Source organism: Penicillium soppii, assembly GCF_028829465.1.
Source record: "Penicillium soppii strain IBT 18220 chromosome Unknown utg000005l, whole genome shotgun sequence".
Lineage (NCBI taxonomy): Eukaryota > Fungi > Ascomycota > Eurotiomycetes > Eurotiales > Aspergillaceae > Penicillium > Penicillium soppii.
In genome coordinates, this window is record NW_026643235.1 from 1,777,582 (window position 1) to 1,795,215 (window position 17,634).

Consider the following 17,634-nt stretch of genomic DNA (forward strand, 5'->3'; position numbering starts at 1 on the left):
TTTGATGAGATGATGGGCCAATAACACTACAGTCAACCATTGCTCAGTTATTCAGCGGCGCCACGGAGACCAATCTAATGGGTCTTGGAGGTATCTGTCGAGGCCCGCGGATCAACGAGCGGGGCTTCACCAGCAAGATTGCGGTATGCTCTATCGCGAGCAGCACCGCGGTCCTTGCGGATGGTAAGGCAGTTGATACCCAAGAAAGCGGTGATGCGGTTGATAACAAGCACAGCCCAGTGCATGTAGATAACAAACGCGAAACCGAGGTATGCCCAGACGTACAGAAGTTCCAACCAGGGGGCAATGGCCGGGAAGCCCAGGAAAGGCAGGTTGACAAGGACGGAGCCAACGACCAGCGGGGCAAGCAGGATAGTCCAACATGGGAAGGGTTGTCTAATAAGGTGGGCCAAGATGATCATGGTGGTCATACGTCCAAAGACAAAGGCGAGGACCCAGCAGAACAGAACGAGGTGGTTACCAGACAAGATGGTCGAGTAGGGAGAGAAAAGCCAAGCCATGTTGCAACCAGTGAAGACGACCATGGGGATCCACTCCTTGAGCAGTGGGGTGAAAGGCAGACCCTGCTTCTTGCGGGCGGCAGCCACATTGAGAACACATCCGGGCAGATGACCCAGGAAGAATCCGACCAACAGAATAGGAACCCAGAGGTCCTTGATGGAGTTGGTGCCAAAGATCTGGGGCCAATTAATGAGATCGGTAATAGGTTGAGACCAAATGCCAGGTCCCCAAATTCCGGAAGCGACCATGATGCTGATAGCGATCAGAAGGCCCTCAGTCGGACCGTTGAAGTAGCCGAGGTAAAGGGTGTGGGTGTGGAAGGTTTCCCATGTCGAGAAATACATGGCTAGACAAGGAACAATAGCAGTCCAAGCACCAAGCTGGGTAGAGCCAAAGCCCATTGCCGCGGTCGAAAGCAAACTGGCCAGGGTGCAGTTCAGAGAGTCGATACCGTGACTGTGTACCTGATTAGTGAAGCGTCCATGGCTTGTCAACGGGTGGTACAAACTCAAATAATTCTCCGAGTCCGCTGGATGTTCCAGTGCGGCGTGCCTGTTTACCATCGACATTGTCGAGAGTAGAGTACCTATTACTTGTTAGATTGTATCTTCACAGATGGGTTCCAACACAAGCTGAACACTCACATCCACATGCCAAGAGCGAAGCTGAAGTAAATCCAACCGGGACCCTATCAAAGGTTTGGTTAATTCGCCACTCCGACACGTGTTGTGAAATTTTAAAGGCAGACTTACAGGTCCCACCATATCAGGGACAGCAATCTCAATCAAGAAGACATTGGCGACAATCCACATGAATCCGAGAAGTGTCACCATGTTGGGGGCCATCCACATTGGCACAACCTCGACGAATGCATTCCACTAAGCACAAAGAATTAGTTAACGAGGTTACTTCGAACGGAATTCCAATCCATCTTTCATACATAATGCTTCAAGATGTAGTTCGAAATAAATGATTTGTCGACACTCGAATACTTATAGGACTTAAGGGGTAGGAGAGCATCGTCGGAGAGCGAGTCTTGGGTCTCTGTTTGAAAATACTGGATCAGCAAAAGGAACCATAAATCTGTATATGCACATCGGTCATAACCTACCTTGGACCATCCGGTAGATTGCGCTCATTTTTTTGGAGATTGCACGGTGTCACACGCGCGGAGTGGGCAAGTGTTGTTGGTAGTATACACCGACCTTGAGTACCATGAAAGAACAAAAAGAGAACGATTGCAATGCAAATCAAATCATTTGAACAGGATATCCAGAATGTCCAGAATGTCCAAAAATACATGGAGAAAAGGGGAGCGTCAGTGTCTCAAGATGGGGTTTTCGGGAGTCGACGTCACGTGCCTCCGCATCGGGAAACGCGAAGCTTGAGTTGAGACCCTCGCGAGACTTGATTGTTTGGACATTGTTGCTATTGTCGCATTTATACTTAATTCAGTTCTTTGAATCATCTCTTACTCAATCAAACACTTGGGGGTTTGATTCACCTCTGGACATCCCTATTGAGGCCTTTATTGTCCTCGATCTTATCTTGCTTGCGCAAACTGCTTTCCCCGTCACTTCGAATAAGCTTGACTTTGCGCCTCACATTTTCTCACTATCCTCGGAACTTACCACCTTGCTCGATTATCCTTCGCCGCATCGACGCTACAACCAAACGTCCTGTCTGGTTGGACATGACGGTGGATGGTCCGCACAGCGCTCCAGGCGCATCTCGTCACTGAGGAATCTTAACGATGCCGGGTGTTATCGAAACCTCCGCTAGTGCCATGGCACGCCCAAACTTAGGCTTCAGCGTGGGGCATCAGAAGGTTGAGTTAGATATTGATCTAGCAACAAAAAGTCTGAAAGGAAATACCGAAATCACGATCCATCCACGCCGCAAGGACCTGACAACCATCTGGTTGAATTTTCGACAGGGAGATATCAAGCGTGTGAGCGTCAATGGAAAATCTGCTACTGCCAGATATGCAGACCCTTACGAATCCCTTCAACTCTACGGAGTGCAATACCACGAACGTCTCACACAAAATATCGATGGACTTTTACAGACACCCCCGACACCTACACTGCCGATCACAATTCCCAAAAACGTTCGCATCGATGAACTAGATCCATCTTCCGCAGAGGCCCAGGATCAGATTGCGCTACAATCCACCGCCGATGATGTGGATGGAACTGCCGGTGTCCGGGCCCCGGAAGCGAATCTCCCGCGCTTCACGTCTTTGACTGTGAACATTGAATTTGTCATTGATAAAATCCGAGATGGCCTTCAGTTTGTGGGTGTTGAAAATGGAGATAAGCGGTATCCTCATGCGTATACGACCAACTCCTTGGAGTCTGGTATCGGCTGTCCCCTGTTCCCTTGTGTGGACGATACAGCTTCGCGGTGTACTTGGGAGATCTCCATCACATGTCCTAGCTCGCTCGGAGATGTTTTCGACCGCAAATCTCGTGATGCGTTCGGCTCAGCATCGTCACGCCCCAAGGTGCAGACCCATCAACTCTCTGTGGACGATGAAGGTCTCGACATGTCAGTGGTGTGCTCTGGTGACCTGACGGATGACATTGTCGATCCCAAAGACCCGAGTCGGAAGACAGTCTCATTTGCATCATACTCTCCATTGGGAGCTCTTCAAATTGGATTTGCAATCGGCCCGTTTGAATACGTCAACTTGGCCGACTTTCGTGAAAGTGACCAAGACGAACAACTAGGTCAAAATGCCATTCCTCTGCACGCATTTTGCCTGCCTGGTCGAGCAGATGAGGTTCAAAATACCAGCTTCCCCATGGCCCAAGCAATCGACTTTTTCTCTCTGTCTTACGGATCCTACCCATTCGGCAGTTACAAGATATGTTTTGTCGATGATCTGGCTACTGAAAGCCTGCCCACTGCGTGTTTTTCCATATGCAGCAGCCATCTTCTCTTCCCCGCGGAGATAATAGACCCTATGTACGACTCTACTCGGGCCCTGGTACATGGTCTCGCATGCCAATGGACAGGAATCAATATTATTCCCTACGAACCTGCGGACACCTGGGTGACGGTTGGTGTGGCATGGTACATCACAGATACATTCATGAGGAAGCTTTGTGGAAACAACGAATACCGTTTCAGGCTCAAACAAATGTCTGACAAAGTCTGTGACCTGGATTATGAACGTCCTTCGATCTATGATATGGGCAACATCCTCAAGGTTGATCCCTCGGAGTATCGTTTCGTTGCGCTCAAAGCGCCTCTGGTTTTGTTCATCCTGGATCGCCGTCTGACGAAGGCAAGTGGTAAGGCCACGATGTCTCGTATCATTTCACGACTGTTCCTCAATTCTCGTATGGGAGATATCCCCAACGGTGCAGTCACTTCCTCCTTGTTCCAAAAGACATGTGAGCGACTTGGACACGCCAAACTTGATGTATTCTTCCAACAGTGGATTTATGGCGCTGGCTGCCCTCGCTTTCAAGCTACACAACGTTTCAACAAGAAGAAGCTTGTTGTCGAAATGATGATCAGACAGGTCCAAGCTGAGCCCCAAGCTCCCCGGGACCTGGAAAAGGACGCTTTCCTGCGGGATGTGAAGGAAGAGGTCCGGCATGTCTACGCTGGCGCAGTCCAACCGGTCTTCACGGGTTCAATGACCCTTCGGATTCACGAAGCAGATGGAACTCCTTATGAGCACATTGTTGAAATCAAAGAAGGAACAACAAAGTTTGACATCCCATACAATACTAAATACAAGAGGTTGAAGCGAAACAAAAAGCAGAGAGAACGAGCTGTGGCTTCAGGCGAGACCGAGGTACAGGAAGAGGTTCTACTCTACTGCCTGGGCGACGTGCTTCAAACAGAGGAAGAAACGAAGGCCTGGAAATTGGCTGACTGGACCAAGGAAGATGAAGAACGAATGGGACAAGAGTCATACGAGTGGATTCGAATGGATGCCGATTTTGAATGGATCTGCAAATTGTCGCTTGGAATGCCAGGGTACATGTATCTCTCACAGCTTCAGCAGGACCGAGACGTCGTAGCGCAACTTGAGGTGAGTTTTCGTCCTTTCCCCAAAATGCTGAAATATCAAGCTAATACCACCCGCAGTCCTTGCAATACATGGCCGCTCAACGCGAGCATCCCTTGATTTCTACCATTTTTGTCCGGACCCTCATGGACAGTCGCTACTTCCATGGTATACGTGTTACGGCTGCGCGCTCCTTGGTCAAACATGCCAAGGATGAAGTTGGGTGGGTTGGATTGGATCATCTTGAATTCGCATTCCAAGAACTTTTCTGTCTACCGGGATCACCAATGATCCGCTCGAATGATTTCTCCGATCGAGCTGCATACATTCTGCAACAAGTTATCCCTGAGGCCATGTCCAAAGTTCGTGATAATAGCGGCAAAACTCCTTTCCGGGTAAAGCAATTCCTGTTTGACAAGCTGAAGTTCAATGACAACTCCAACAATGAGTACTCAGACAACTTCTATGTTGCCTCGTTGATGAAATCACTGTGCCATGCAATGCTTGGCAGGGGCGAGTCAAGAGCAGACGAAGAATTAGACCACTTCGACATGGAGCGTGTTCTTAAGGCACAGGCTGAAGAGCAACTTGAGAAGGATGCAATTGCAGAGTTCGATCGTTACCGGCGAATGGATGAATGGTCAAGCTCATTCCAAAATCTTTATTCCAGAGCTGCACTCCACTGCCAGGCGCAATTGATGCAAGCAAAGATGCTGGACATGGATCTGATGCGTTTTATCCCATATACGCGGGCAGGAACTTACGATCTCCTCCGAATGCAGGCTTTCAGTTGCCTCGTCGACCTTGATATCTCACAAAGCCCTGATCTGCTCCGATGGCTTATGTTCACATTTTCGGCCGATTCTTCGGCCTGGATCCGTCATCAGGGGTTGCGCCTGTTTGGTCAAACCTTGGCACAGATCGCTTTCGGGCGTCCTGTGCAGCAGGAAGCCTCGCAAAACGACGGCTTGATCATCGAACAAGAATCCACCACAGATATCCGCCGGGACGATATTGCACGTCGCAAGACGATCCCAGGTGCTATCGAGGCCCTCAAGCGAGAGCTGAGCGACGATGCCGCCATGAAGGAGTATATGTGGGCAGCTTGCAACTCCCCGGTCATGGGCCTACTGGAGCTCTCCGAGCTCACCGATCTGATTCGCGTTCTGTATGACGTGAGCACGACCAAGTTCGTACGCATGAAGCTGCCTCGATACTGGAGTGTCCAAAACCTGGGCAATGGAAAACTACGCTTCTTCCGCTCCGCTAAGACGCGCATCGGTCCGTCTGTCAAGCGCAAGCGTGATGACCAAGGCATGCAGCCTCCTTCCTCTACCCGCATCACCTTCAAGCAGTCCAAGACTGGTCTCACGCCCAGCACACCTATTGCAACCTCTCTACCCAAACTTCACATCCCAAGACCCTCCCCTGCGCCGAGTGGAACGCCAAAAACTCCGGCTACGGGTACTCCCAAACTGAAACTCAAGTTCGGAGGAAGACCTGCATGAATATCCTGAATCTATGTTACTTCTATTAACATGTATTTTTTTTACCAATAACCCTTTTTATTATTGCCAATCACATTCTTAATGCGGTAAGATGATCATGTGTGATAGCTCCATGGAGATCGATTCAGCATTGCTTTCTGAAATCAATCACATTAACTGTGGCTCACTTCTGCTTCCTTAAGTACATGAGTAGTATGGTCACTCAAAAAGTCATTGTAGTAGCCAGCAAAGTCTAGAAAGCTTACTCTGGCCAAAGAGCAAAAAAAAATAGAACAGAAAAAAAAGGTTTTGATTGTTCCCATATGAGAAACCGACCCATTAACTCCCAATAGCATTATGATCTTTTCCCAGCACTCGGTGGAGTGTTGCCTATGTGCGTGCCCTTCAGTCAAAAGAAACAGTCAAAAGAAACGTGGTGATGTGTAGACTTGTCGCTTATTTGTCATTGATGCGCTCGAGGGCCTCGATCATCACAACTGAGTTACCGCGAATAACCTAATCAAGTGTCCATTAGCTTTGTTCCTCATAGTTTCGGCGGTAACAAAGAGCGTACAATCATTCCAATGGCGACCTTCTCACCACCAGCCTTCTCCTCAAATGCCTCATCGAGGACAATGTTCATGAATACCTGCACGGAAAGCATTAGTTGATCCGCAATCTTTCGCGGTTGTCTCGAAAGCGCCAGTCCAGCCTCATGTACAATGGTATAAGAGTGACACAGTAATAGAGTCTCGAGTGGCGCAGTGGGTTTCACGTACATCGTATCCGCGGAGAATACCAATCACTTTGCGGTTGCCGTTGAGTTGGCAAAAGACCCGCTTCTCCATGTACTGGCAGAAAGGAACGTCAGTTATCGTCTCGGTTTGAAAACAACGCGCATAGGAAATTTTGCACTCACCTTCTTCAATTCAGGCTGAGCTTGAGGCATTTTGTGCTTGCTGATTAGGTATTTGGGGGTTGGAAGAGATTCAAGAAAGTCCATGGCTTTGGAGTTCGGTGGAAGGTGAGTCGGAATAACGTTGTTCCGGATATGACGATAAGAGCTGTGAGAAGCTCATGCGTTCTATGCCACAACTTGTACTTCCTTGCTCTGCAGTATTATTGATCTGGAATCATGAGCTCTAAATTTGCCAAACGCAGAATGCCCCGCAAGATTGGCGGGGATGATGAAGAAGACGATGCTGGTGTGCCTGGTATGTGTACAATGACTTTTTTGTCTTTTTTGGCCTCTTTATTTCTTTCCTAACAAGTGCTAAGGCTTATTATCTCCACAGAACCCATTGTCAAACGCCCAACTAGCTCCAAGCTGAAAGCGAAGCCAAAGTCAAAATTGAACCTGTCATTTGGTCCCGGCGAGACGTCGATGAACGATGATGGAGACGAAGACAGCGAAGTCATCATTCCCAAACGACACGGCCTGGGGCGCACGGCTGTTGAAAAGAGAGCCAGCCAGCGTTTTCCAGGACTATCTGAAACCCTTTCTGCGCGAGTCAACCACGAGCAAGATCGGCCAAGCTACAACAATGACTACTTAAAAGAACTTCGCGACTCCACCCCCTCAACACCCAAAACCAATACCGATGACGAGACAAGCAAAACTGTGGACGTCGCAGCCAAATTTGGGGAGATTATGACAGTCTCAGGTCAATCACACATTCCCAGCGAAGCAGAGATCCGCGAGAAGAAAGCCAGACGCGCCCGTCTGGCCTTGGAGCACGGCGTCGAGGACGATGGATACATTGCACTAGACGACAACGATGCCACGCATGTTGATGATTGGGATGCCGTGGCAAGGGGCGAAAAGGAAATGGAAGATACACGACTGACCCGGGATGATGAGGACTTTGCGGAAGGTTTCGAAGAATACGTAGAAGACGGCAAGATCTCCCTCGGGCGGAGGGCCGAGCGTGAGAAGAAGCGGAAAGATCGTGAAGCCATGCGCGAACTTATCGATGACGCCGAGGGCATCTCCGACGAGAATGATTCAGACCTGGAAGAGAAAGCTGCCTATGAGGCTGCACAGACGAAAGCTGCAATGGGTCGTGGCAAATCAGATGGTTTCGATAGACCGAAGACGCCTCCTAAAGTGACTTCCCTCCCGCGCTTAGCTAACAGCTTCGAACGCTTACGCATGTCCCTGGCCTCTATGGAAGTGGCGAAAACGCAAATGATCAGCCGGATGGAGGAGCTGAGGAAGGAGAAAGCTGACATCGCGGTTCGTGAGGTGGAAGTTCAAAAGATGATCAAGGAGGCTGGTGACAATTATGAGCGATTGAAGAAAGAAGCTGGTGCCAAGCCTAACGCAGATGCTACCAATGGAGCCCTTGAAAAGTCAAGAGGGTTGGAAAGTATTGGTGCGCCCGTGCCCCGGTCCAACTCTTCGGAAGAATCTTCAGACTCAAGTTTTGAAGACGATGATGAAGAGTCTTAATCGCCCTTTTTCTACATTTAGACCTTGCCGGGACTTTACTTCCCTTCCTCGCGACTGATTGACTCTTTTGCATTTCCTTGGAGTCGTTCTCAATTCTTTTTGATACCCAATGAATTACATTCTCAAGGCATTTTTATTCACTGTGCGGATTCCTCGATGTATTTCCACCTATCTTTCTACGGGTTTTTGGTAACCTTCTTTAGGGGTATAGCTAGCTGCTGAGTATCCCCTATTCACCTTAACATAATTCTGCAAAGACGGGCCAGAGTTTCTCGGGCTGGGCACTAATGCGATCTGACCGTGAGGTGCATTTTGCCTTCAGCAGGGCCAATATGTTGCGTTCTCGGGTCTGAACCCTCTGGTTCATTCTTTTCTCTGTTGTGATATGGACGTTCAAGGGGGTCTCTTGCATTTCCCGGGAATTGGAGTCCAAGACACCTCAAGGTCTGCATATGCCTTGAAACACCGAGCATCATTGGAAAGCGAATCATCATGGTCACTCGGATTGTCAACAAGACGGTGCGGCCAGGCGGGTGGACCGAGTGGTCGTTTGTCCATATTTTGACGGTCACAAGAAATGTGGTGGGTACCTTGCCCCATCTATGCCTTCCTATGCATTTCATGGTCAAACAAACTGACGAAGTGAAGTATCTACTGTGGCAGAAATACTTTCGTGTGCCTTCTAAAGCAAAAGTCAGCAAGTTGGCTCTAATCTGGTGGGCACAACCGCATTTTGGGTTTCATGTCTCCCTTGTCTTGCTCCTGAGGATCAAAGATTATTGCTCAATGAGGTATCTGGCATAGAACCTTTTGTTCGTATGCGGGGAGGTGTGCGCTCAGTTGGACAACGCCGTTCAACTCACCTCAAGTATGATCGCAGAAATGGAAATCCCATTTAGCCGTGGTGTCTGCCAGAAGTGGACCTCTGTTTCCACTACATCCCGTCTAGAAAGTCTGGCGATATGGATGTCATATTAAAGTACGCCTTCCAGGGCTTTCTATGCATTTTCCCGTCAACTTTTTCTCCGGTCTCTTTTGATGCTCTTTGTGATCTCTCTTTGACTCTTGTCTTGAATATACATCGGCTGAATATGCCATAATGTTGTTGCATTGAAAGGCTCTTTTGAAAGAAGCTGTTTCCAGACATCTGAGGCACCATAGACTTGGGGAGACATAGCAGAATAGCCCCTATGTCCAGAAATCAAAACATTCTGTTATCTGTACCGGGGACCAGATCAATCATCTGATGAGCAATGTCACAGCAGCCCTCCTCTCCAACATGGGAATATACCCCCATTGATCTTCTGAGCAACCGCAGGCTGTTTCAAATGTACATGAAGGCTCTCAGAGTTATCTGCGTATGTTTCTTCACAGATGCCAGCTCCACCATTCTCCTTCTTGCAGACTTTGTAGGCTTCCTACACATGCCAACATGAACACCCACTATACTGAAGCTTGCTAATCGCAGTCCGCATTATAATTTCAATTCTTCTAGCTGTCCTCGCTGCCTTCGCCAGGAACTCCCTTTTCATTACGTTTGCCGTCATTCTCATGATTTTGTGGTTTTTGCTAGCCGGTGCTCTCAATACCAGATAAGGGAATCACTCTGATTGGCTAGCAGGGCTCCTTATTGACCGACTTCTTGACTGGCTGGCAATTCGAGACGCAGCTGTCCGACGGAAGCGGGAACGCGGAAAGAAATTCAAACGTATAGCCTCCGCACCGGGGATGGCCGCCAGTAACATAACTCATCGCCTACAGCGAGTCCTGCGGTAGTTAATATGTTATCAAGGCCTCTGGCAAATTCCGATCCTCCAGTAGATACATTTAGTCTGGAAAGTCTAGCTTCCCTTTTTGATATCACATTCTTGTCGATTTCTCTATACACTTTCATTTTAGACATTTTGGGGTCTCTTTCAAATTCCTTGGATATATGGCAGGATATATGGCAGTTCACTGTGCTATAATATTGGTTAAGCGGAATATCACTTGATAGATATTTCCAGGCTTTCTAGTCACAATCTACATGCGCTCACCAAGATATATGTAGTGAAGTAAATATCTCTCAAGTTTTGGTTGAATTTAGTATAGATTCGAGTATACACTTTGATGTCACTTTAAACCTTTCAATGTTTCTGAAGATTTGGGATACGCGCTAATGGGCGTCTCTTACTTTTCTATCTCTTATCTGAGAAATTATCATATCTTTCATCTAATATAAAGGTCGGGGAGCATCGCTAACTACAAGCAACAGACCTCATCAAGGCTGAGGTCTCTGTCGTCAAAAATGCCGCATATTTCCCGAAACAAGCGGTGGCATCTAAAATGTTGTGAAACCTAAACAAATATTAAACCAAAATATATAATTTTGTTGGGAGTTATTGGCGCACTAGACGCGACATTGAATTGGTGCATGTCACCACCGTTGTGGGATGATGTTTGACCTGTAGCAAGCCATGCCCTAGAATGCGGTAGGCTGGATGTTTTTCCACCTCTGAAGTACCTTTGAAGCACATCTGAAATAATTCTGAAGTCTCTCTTGTTGTCCCATATAGGAGATTTTAAAATATATATTCATGACTTTGTTAGTAAGGTGTTGGGTGCTATCCATTCCATAGTCTTTCGCAATCCCAAGGCCACGAACATTCTGCGTGTTCATATTTCTGAGAGATAAAATTCCAATCTTCAACAATTATTCCTTGGCGCATATCCTAATGCAAGAATACAGCGATCATCTAGACTAAAGCAACTGCTAAAGTCCCTATCCACAACCCTGGTATGCCGGATTCCCGTTTAGCCCTAATTCGACCAATCGATAGCCAACGGCAAACCAGTAGGCTGCCAGGGGTAGTCTTTGAAATTAGACACCACCAACCCCCCTTTGCTTCTTCCTTTAGCATTGTTTTGGCTCATTTGACTTCTCCAATGATCACTCCGGGGTTCACTGTTCACGCCAACACAACCAACTCATCCGTGGACAATTTCAATTCCAACCTTCCCTTCCCCGGATCTATTTCCGATTGAATCTGGGCCTTAAACTTGCTTGATGCATTTGATAAACCACTGACTAGATGAACACATAATCAGAGTCAAAAGACTACGATCTGCGAATGTGATCTGGATATGTGTGTAACCACCCCCAGCTGTCGATCTAGTCTAACACCCTTCATTTTCCAGGAAAGGTGAGCCTCAAAACCAGTGGATCGGCTATAAAACAGCCATGTAACACCAACAGAGCACTGCTTCAAAGAACTTTTTTCGGAAGAGCTATGTGGGTTCAGGATCTGAGGATCTTACCCCTGGCCATGGAATTGGACGGGATATTGCGCGTTCGTGCTGCTGCAGGCTTGTTTTCGATCTTTCCGGTTTCAACGCCAGCCAGACCACCCCAGCAGTTGTTAAAGAAGCTTCTTCGGAATACGACCGCTATTGGGACGCTGTAGATCTGGGGAATTAAGGAGCCGGGGATTTTCGCTAGGGCTGGCTTCCTGTTAATTTCTTTTCTTTCGGCAATTGGGGTTACTGGGATATTGGTTACCGACCACCTCGTACATTTTACAATAAGTGTCATTTTTCAGGTCTTGACTTTTTTGACTTCCCTGTTGATCGCATACCATCAACAGATGATCCATTCTAGGATGATATCGATCGTCAGCACTTAAGCTTATAGAACCTTGGACGAAGAGACATGTTGGCACCAAGAGATGATAGGTGGGGAGACTAAGGCAGAGTTCGTTCGGCAAAATTGCCTCCCTGAAGCCCTCAATCAGGTAGCCGCCTATACCGCTTTGATCTTCATATTGCTTTTTTCCCAAGGAGGTTGGATCGATCACCATGCCCTGATTGGTTCGGATGTCACTTCACCTCCCCCAGAAGCTCCTGCGGCTACCCGTACAGGATGGAACAATCCAAAACTGTCCGAGCCACGCCAAGGTATGGAGTTATAGACAGTTTGTCGATCAGGTAGACGTGCAGGCGAGTGTATAGCCATAGTCTGGGTTGTACAAAGTGGAGAGCAGCCGTGTCCGCTGTATACTCTAGTTGGACCGTTGTCAACGGGGATGCAGCTCGAGATTCAATTGACCCATCAAGGCCCCATAGTGGGGCGAAATGGTAATTGCGAACTGTTAATTGAATAAACAACAGAGCGGATGTTTTTTGAGCTGGGCCTGACCTAAAGGCCATCGAAAAGATCCTCTTCAGAAACCCGTCGAGATTTCGACTGACTCGGGTTCCGCTCTAGTTTCACTCTCTTATACTTCTTCTAGCTCACAGGACCGAGTCTAAATTAAGACATGAGAATAGACAATAGAGAAAAGATCTGAAACGTCTGGGAAGTGGGTCAAAGACGTACAGCCAGAGGCTCAGAGGATCTCCGAACCTGATCCTGGCCTGACCAGGGTTCAGATATCCTTGACTACCAACTCAACCCATGTATCCGACTTTATATACTTACTTGTGTCTCAACCAATATCCGCAGTGATATCCTGCTATCTGGAGATTGACCATTCATCATTCTTGGAACTCATTTCTTCCTATCGGTTGTATTGCAGAATTATCCGAGACCGCATTACATCCAACGGCTCAACCTACAGCCTCATGCCTATCAAATCTGCTCTTTGACACTGCCTAGCGCGGGCGTGCTCTTGCACCAAGCTTTAATTTCTTGGAATAGCAGTTGCTAAAGCCAAATTTAGTCATATCAAGCAAATCTCATCTTTTGGCTCTACTTTGTGATATTGCCACAATTCATTGCTCAATACGTTGCTGGACATTATATGCATAAGGTGGGTGAATGCCTAATCAGTCCTGATGCCCATGAAACCTCTCCATATAAAAGAAAGCGCTGATCCATTATAACAGCCAGGCCTGCAGGTCTCCTCGAGTTATCCACAATCTATCCGCTGTGTACTGGCCGACAAAGAGAGAAGAGCGGTCATCCACTCACAGCGACAACCCGCGTACAACACTGGCAAGCAGTTGCGGTGAAGTGTGAGAGATACCAACTCAACATTGTTCTTTTATTTGTCTATTTTGATATCTTATTATTCTCCGGAACTCAACATGGCTAACGTGCTGGCCATTGGGGGCCCGAAGTCATATATGGACTCTCCAAAGCAACTGTCTCTGTCTCCCAACCATATTTCTGCTTCTCCCTACTTTAATCAGAGCCCTGAAAGCCCCGAGAAGCAGCTCACCGATTCACCAAGTAATTGGTATACCTTCTTTGACTCTACTGCAGCAAGTCCTTATCATAACTTCTTGCATTCTTCGCCGTTTCAAGCACTACAACAACAGCAAAAATCTTGTGGAAACATACTGAGCCAACATTATTTGACAACGCAGGCCATGGCCTCAAAAGAAAATCTTAATGGGATGCCACGTGGGCTAGAGATCCAACGTTTGACTGCCTATCCTCAAAGCATGTCTCCTTTCATGGCACTACCTGACTTCAAAGCTGCCCTCTCCAGTAATGGAAGCACATATTGCGAGTCAGATGTTGATTCTCTCGGACCATTTGACGAGTCATTCACCGCTCATCATACGGACACACACTGCGGTCTTGTTCACCCAATTCCCAAGAGCAGTGTCTCTATTGCGGCGAATAATATCTACTTTCTATCAAGCAGCAAGGACCCGCCCTCACTGTCATCCTTCTTCCAAGATAGCTCTCCAGAAGAGCCACACCTTTCCAGCGCACCCTTCCAATCATCCAATCAAGCCCAGTTTCACATTGGCGCACCCTTAAGCCGCACACCCAGCACACACTCTCCGGATGCCAAGCCCTGTACTTATGATGATGCCTCAGCATGGGCTGCTTGGGAGACCAGCACTACAACCTATGGCTGTTTTGCACGCCGCGATATAGATGATACCACATACGACAGTAGCTGGCATGACCCAGCACCTCAAAATGTGCCCTGGATTCATGATCGTTCGATTTCACTCAAAAGAATCAACGGAATCGGCAGTGGACTTCCCATCGTACCTTCAAGTCATCCGTCTAATGCTTTGACTACCTCTTCGCCTTTGGTCTACCAGTCTTGTTCATCCACATCTGTACCACAGACTAGCCCGGTCAAAGCACATCCGAAACACTACCTCCCAACGAAGCCAACATACATTGCCAGTCCTCACCAAGTTTGTTCCGACCCGGACGACAGCTCACCATTCCAGAAACCACTGGGTAGCTTCAGCCCTTCATCCTTCACCCACTCTACCATAGAAGAGGGGCCACCCCACCGGCAAACTGGGGAAGTACAGACTAGGATCGAAGCCAAGATCCACTACAGCGATGAACGGAATGCTTTTTTAATCGACTGCAAGCGACGGGGCCTCTCATACAAAGACATCAAGCGAATTGGTGGGTTCAAAGAGGCAGAGTCTACCCTCCGAGGGCGATACCGCACCCTCACCAAATCCAAAGACCAGCGGGTGCGAAAGCCCAGATGGCAGGACAAAGACGTAAGCTATCAATTTCTTCCCCTCAAAAGTGAAAGGTCGGTGAAGCTAATTTGATCCCTAATCAATAGGTCAAACTCCTTTGTGAGGCTGTCAGCATCAACGCGGAGACATCTGACATCTACAGTTCTCTGACCACGACGGGCATAACTATGAATGAGCCACCGAAGGTTTCATGGAAAAATGTCGCCGAGCATATCTGGAACCATGGGGGATCTTATCACTTTGGGAATGCTACATGCAAGAAGAAGTGGTGCGAGATCCACAACATCAGCATTTGATGGATTTGGTGGAGGCAACGGTTGGGCGGGTTGTATTTTACTTTTTTGGGCCATTCCCTTACTATGCACAGTAATTTGTCGAAACTTACCTCGACTCTGTACCATTTTGCAGTTCAGCTGGTCTGATCTTCAGCTCTATAGCGTTGTGTGCATATTAAGCATTTGATTTCTGTTTGATACCTCCTTCTTTCAAGTTTTGGGTTATGTTTGGCCTTCTCATTTCTTGATCTTCTTTTCCCCCAGATCAGTCCACCCTATAAGCAGCATAAAGAGTCTAATAAGTTCCAATGTTGCCGGAAAGATATTGATGGTGGTGTTTCAAGAACAAAAACACCTGACATGGCTAATGTATCTCGATTATCTTTTCCATACAATCTATCTTTTTCAAATATACCTTTACATGATCTTTGTCAGTGCAATATTATGGGATATCAATGATCTAGCGTTTTGAAAATAGTGGTCTATAGTTGCAACCTCAAAAGTGATGCAGGTTGCAATCTCGAAGTCCATCTATATGAACTAGTTGATCTCGGCCGGATCCTCGAACAGCCGTAAAGATATCGCTAAAAGACTCAAACCAATAATGTTTATCCTAATTCCTGATCAGAGAATAATCCACTGGGCTCCAGGGCTGACGTTGGCCACACAAACGAAAACGATCATTTTCTCACATATCTGCATGGTCTCTTGCTCTAAAATCTGTACTCGTCCACACTCAATTCTACCTAGGTAGCTCCATACCTGGACCGAGAACACAACCCTCCCCATAATCGATTGCCGATATCTCCAATTTTGCGGGAAGAGTGTCGATTCCCCCACAGAGTACGTCGAGTTCGGATTTCATTAGCCGTGATAGACATCAATACCCGGAGCTCAATAGCCGTATATACAATAGCCGCACTGAACATCGTGAATGAAGATCTACTTTGTTTAGAAAAAAAACTTACATTTAACGAATTCCGCCTGGATTATATTTGTGGTAGTAAAAATTTCACTATTCTCTTTCTCCATTCCAAACTCTCTCCGCATCTCACCTATCTATCCCGAACCCGATCTATACAAACGCAAAATGGGAAAACCAATTGTTCTCCACCTCGGTGATGACATTCGCTGGGGTCATGAGCTTTATAGCAAATTTCAAGATCAATTCGATATTCGCCGCTCATACAGTATGTCGCGACCGGAGTTCATTCGTGCGCTGAAGGAGCGCCAATTCGGAGATTTCTTCGCTATTTATCGCCCGTTTTGGAACACCGGTGGTGAGATGGGTAATTGGGATGAGGAGCTTGCCTCATTGTTGCCTAGCTCTTGTAAGGTCTTTGCCAGCGCTGGCGCTGGCTTTGATTGGGTTGACACCGCGGCGTTAGCGAAGCGAGGCATGTATCCATGAATAGACAATGGAAAATGGAAAATGCAGCAAATGGCTGACTTGGCTGGATCCTGCTAGGGGTTACATACTGCAATGCCGCAGCAGCTTGTACTGAATCTGTTGCCGACGCCGCGATCTGGCTCATCATTTCTACTTTCCGACTCTTCTCTTGGTCGCATGTCGCTGCGCGAGCTGTGGACGCAGATGCATTTGTTGACGCAAACCGCAACTTGGCAATGGTCTCCCACAATCCCAACGGACACACATTAGGAATCATTGGATTTGGCCAGATCGGACGGCGGACAGCAGAGAAAGCCTACTTGGCGATGAACATGAAAATCCATTACCATGACATTGTGCAGATGCCTGCGCAGCTAGAAGCTGTCTCGAAGGCGACATACCACAAGGATATGGATAGTCTTCTCGCTGTATCAGACTGTGTCATGGTTGCTACACCATTCAGTGGTAAAACTCTTCTTAATGCCTCACTTCTGGCGAAGATGAAGACTGGTGCTCGCCTGATTAACATTGCGCGTGGCAAGCTGCTCGATGAGAGTGCTCTTGTCGATGCGCTCAAGAGTGGGAAGTTGGCTGCTGCTGGTTTGGATGTACACTATGACGAGCCGCGTGTTAGCCCGGAGCTTGCAAGCATGAAGAATGTTGAGATGATGGCTCACAATGCGGGTGCTTCGGTTGATTCTCATATTGGATTCGAGAGGTTGGGCATGGAGAACATCTTGGCTTTCCACCAGACTGGCAAGGCTGTGACGCCTGTCAATTCTCAGTTGATCGCTAAAGCGGCCGGCTCCAAGCTTTAGACTAGAGCGCTATGTATGTTAACCTGTTAATCCTCTGTGCTCTATATGACAAAATTGAAGCTTTGTCTATCTGAATGTCAGCAATACACCTAATGTCTACACCACAGAATAGCTAAGATTTGCGCTACATATCTTCCAATTTTGCTCTGTCTTTGCTATTTCTTTGTTCAAAAGCCGAGTCAATCGGATTCCATTATGCAAATATTAATTATACTA

At 47.5% G+C, this 17,634-nt stretch overlaps 6 protein-coding genes across 6 annotated transcripts; 4 read left to right on the forward strand and 2 right to left on the reverse strand.

Moving 5' to 3' along the window:
• Window positions 1-74: 74 nt before the first annotated feature.
• On the reverse strand, window positions 75-1,661 carry N7529_006113 (uncharacterized protein; the record flags this gene model as incomplete). The annotated part of the gene is made up of 6 exons (XM_057241640.1): window positions 75-978; window positions 1,031-1,108; window positions 1,167-1,210; window positions 1,275-1,400; window positions 1,463-1,566; window positions 1,634-1,661. The coding sequence occupies 6 exons, from the start codon at window positions 1,659-1,661 to the stop codon at window positions 75-77; spliced, it is 1,284 nt and encodes a 427-aa protein (XP_057096999.1).
• A 614-nt stretch (window positions 1,662-2,275) lies between these two features.
• On the forward strand, window positions 2,276-6,057 carry N7529_006114 (transcription initiation factor TFIID subunit TAF2; the record flags this gene model as incomplete). Its single annotated transcript, XM_057241641.1, has 2 exons — window positions 2,276-4,573; window positions 4,630-6,057. 2 exons carry the CDS (start codon window positions 2,276-2,278, stop codon window positions 6,055-6,057), a joined length of 3,726 nt encoding a protein of 1,241 aa, XP_057097000.1.
• Window positions 6,058-6,492: 435 nt separating this feature from the next.
• Window positions 6,493-6,985, reverse strand: N7529_006115 (putative small nuclear ribonucleoprotein SmG; the record flags this gene model as incomplete). The annotated part of the gene is made up of 4 exons (XM_057241642.1): window positions 6,493-6,552; window positions 6,611-6,685; window positions 6,816-6,887; window positions 6,956-6,985. 4 exons carry the CDS (start codon window positions 6,983-6,985, stop codon window positions 6,493-6,495), a joined length of 237 nt encoding a protein of 78 aa, XP_057097001.1.
• Window positions 6,986-7,171: 186 nt separating this feature from the next.
• Window positions 7,172-8,488, forward strand: N7529_006116 (uncharacterized protein; the record flags this gene model as incomplete). Its single annotated transcript, XM_057241643.1, has 2 exons — window positions 7,172-7,250; window positions 7,332-8,488. 2 exons carry the CDS (start codon window positions 7,172-7,174, stop codon window positions 8,486-8,488), a joined length of 1,236 nt encoding a protein of 411 aa, XP_057097002.1.
• A 5,064-nt stretch (window positions 8,489-13,552) lies between these two features.
• On the forward strand, window positions 13,553-15,231 carry N7529_006117 (uncharacterized protein; the record flags this gene model as incomplete). The annotated part of the gene is made up of 2 exons (XM_057241644.1): window positions 13,553-14,953; window positions 15,022-15,231. The coding sequence occupies 2 exons, from the start codon at window positions 13,553-13,555 to the stop codon at window positions 15,229-15,231; spliced, it is 1,611 nt and encodes a 536-aa protein (XP_057097003.1).
• Window positions 15,232-16,300: 1,069 nt separating this feature from the next.
• Window positions 16,301-17,418, forward strand: N7529_006118 (D-mandelate dehydrogenase-like dehydrogenase; the record flags this gene model as incomplete). Its single annotated transcript, XM_057241645.1, has 2 exons — window positions 16,301-16,607; window positions 16,679-17,418. The coding sequence occupies 2 exons, from the start codon at window positions 16,301-16,303 to the stop codon at window positions 17,416-17,418; spliced, it is 1,047 nt and encodes a 348-aa protein (XP_057097004.1).
• Between the last annotated feature and the right edge of the window lie 216 nt (window positions 17,419-17,634).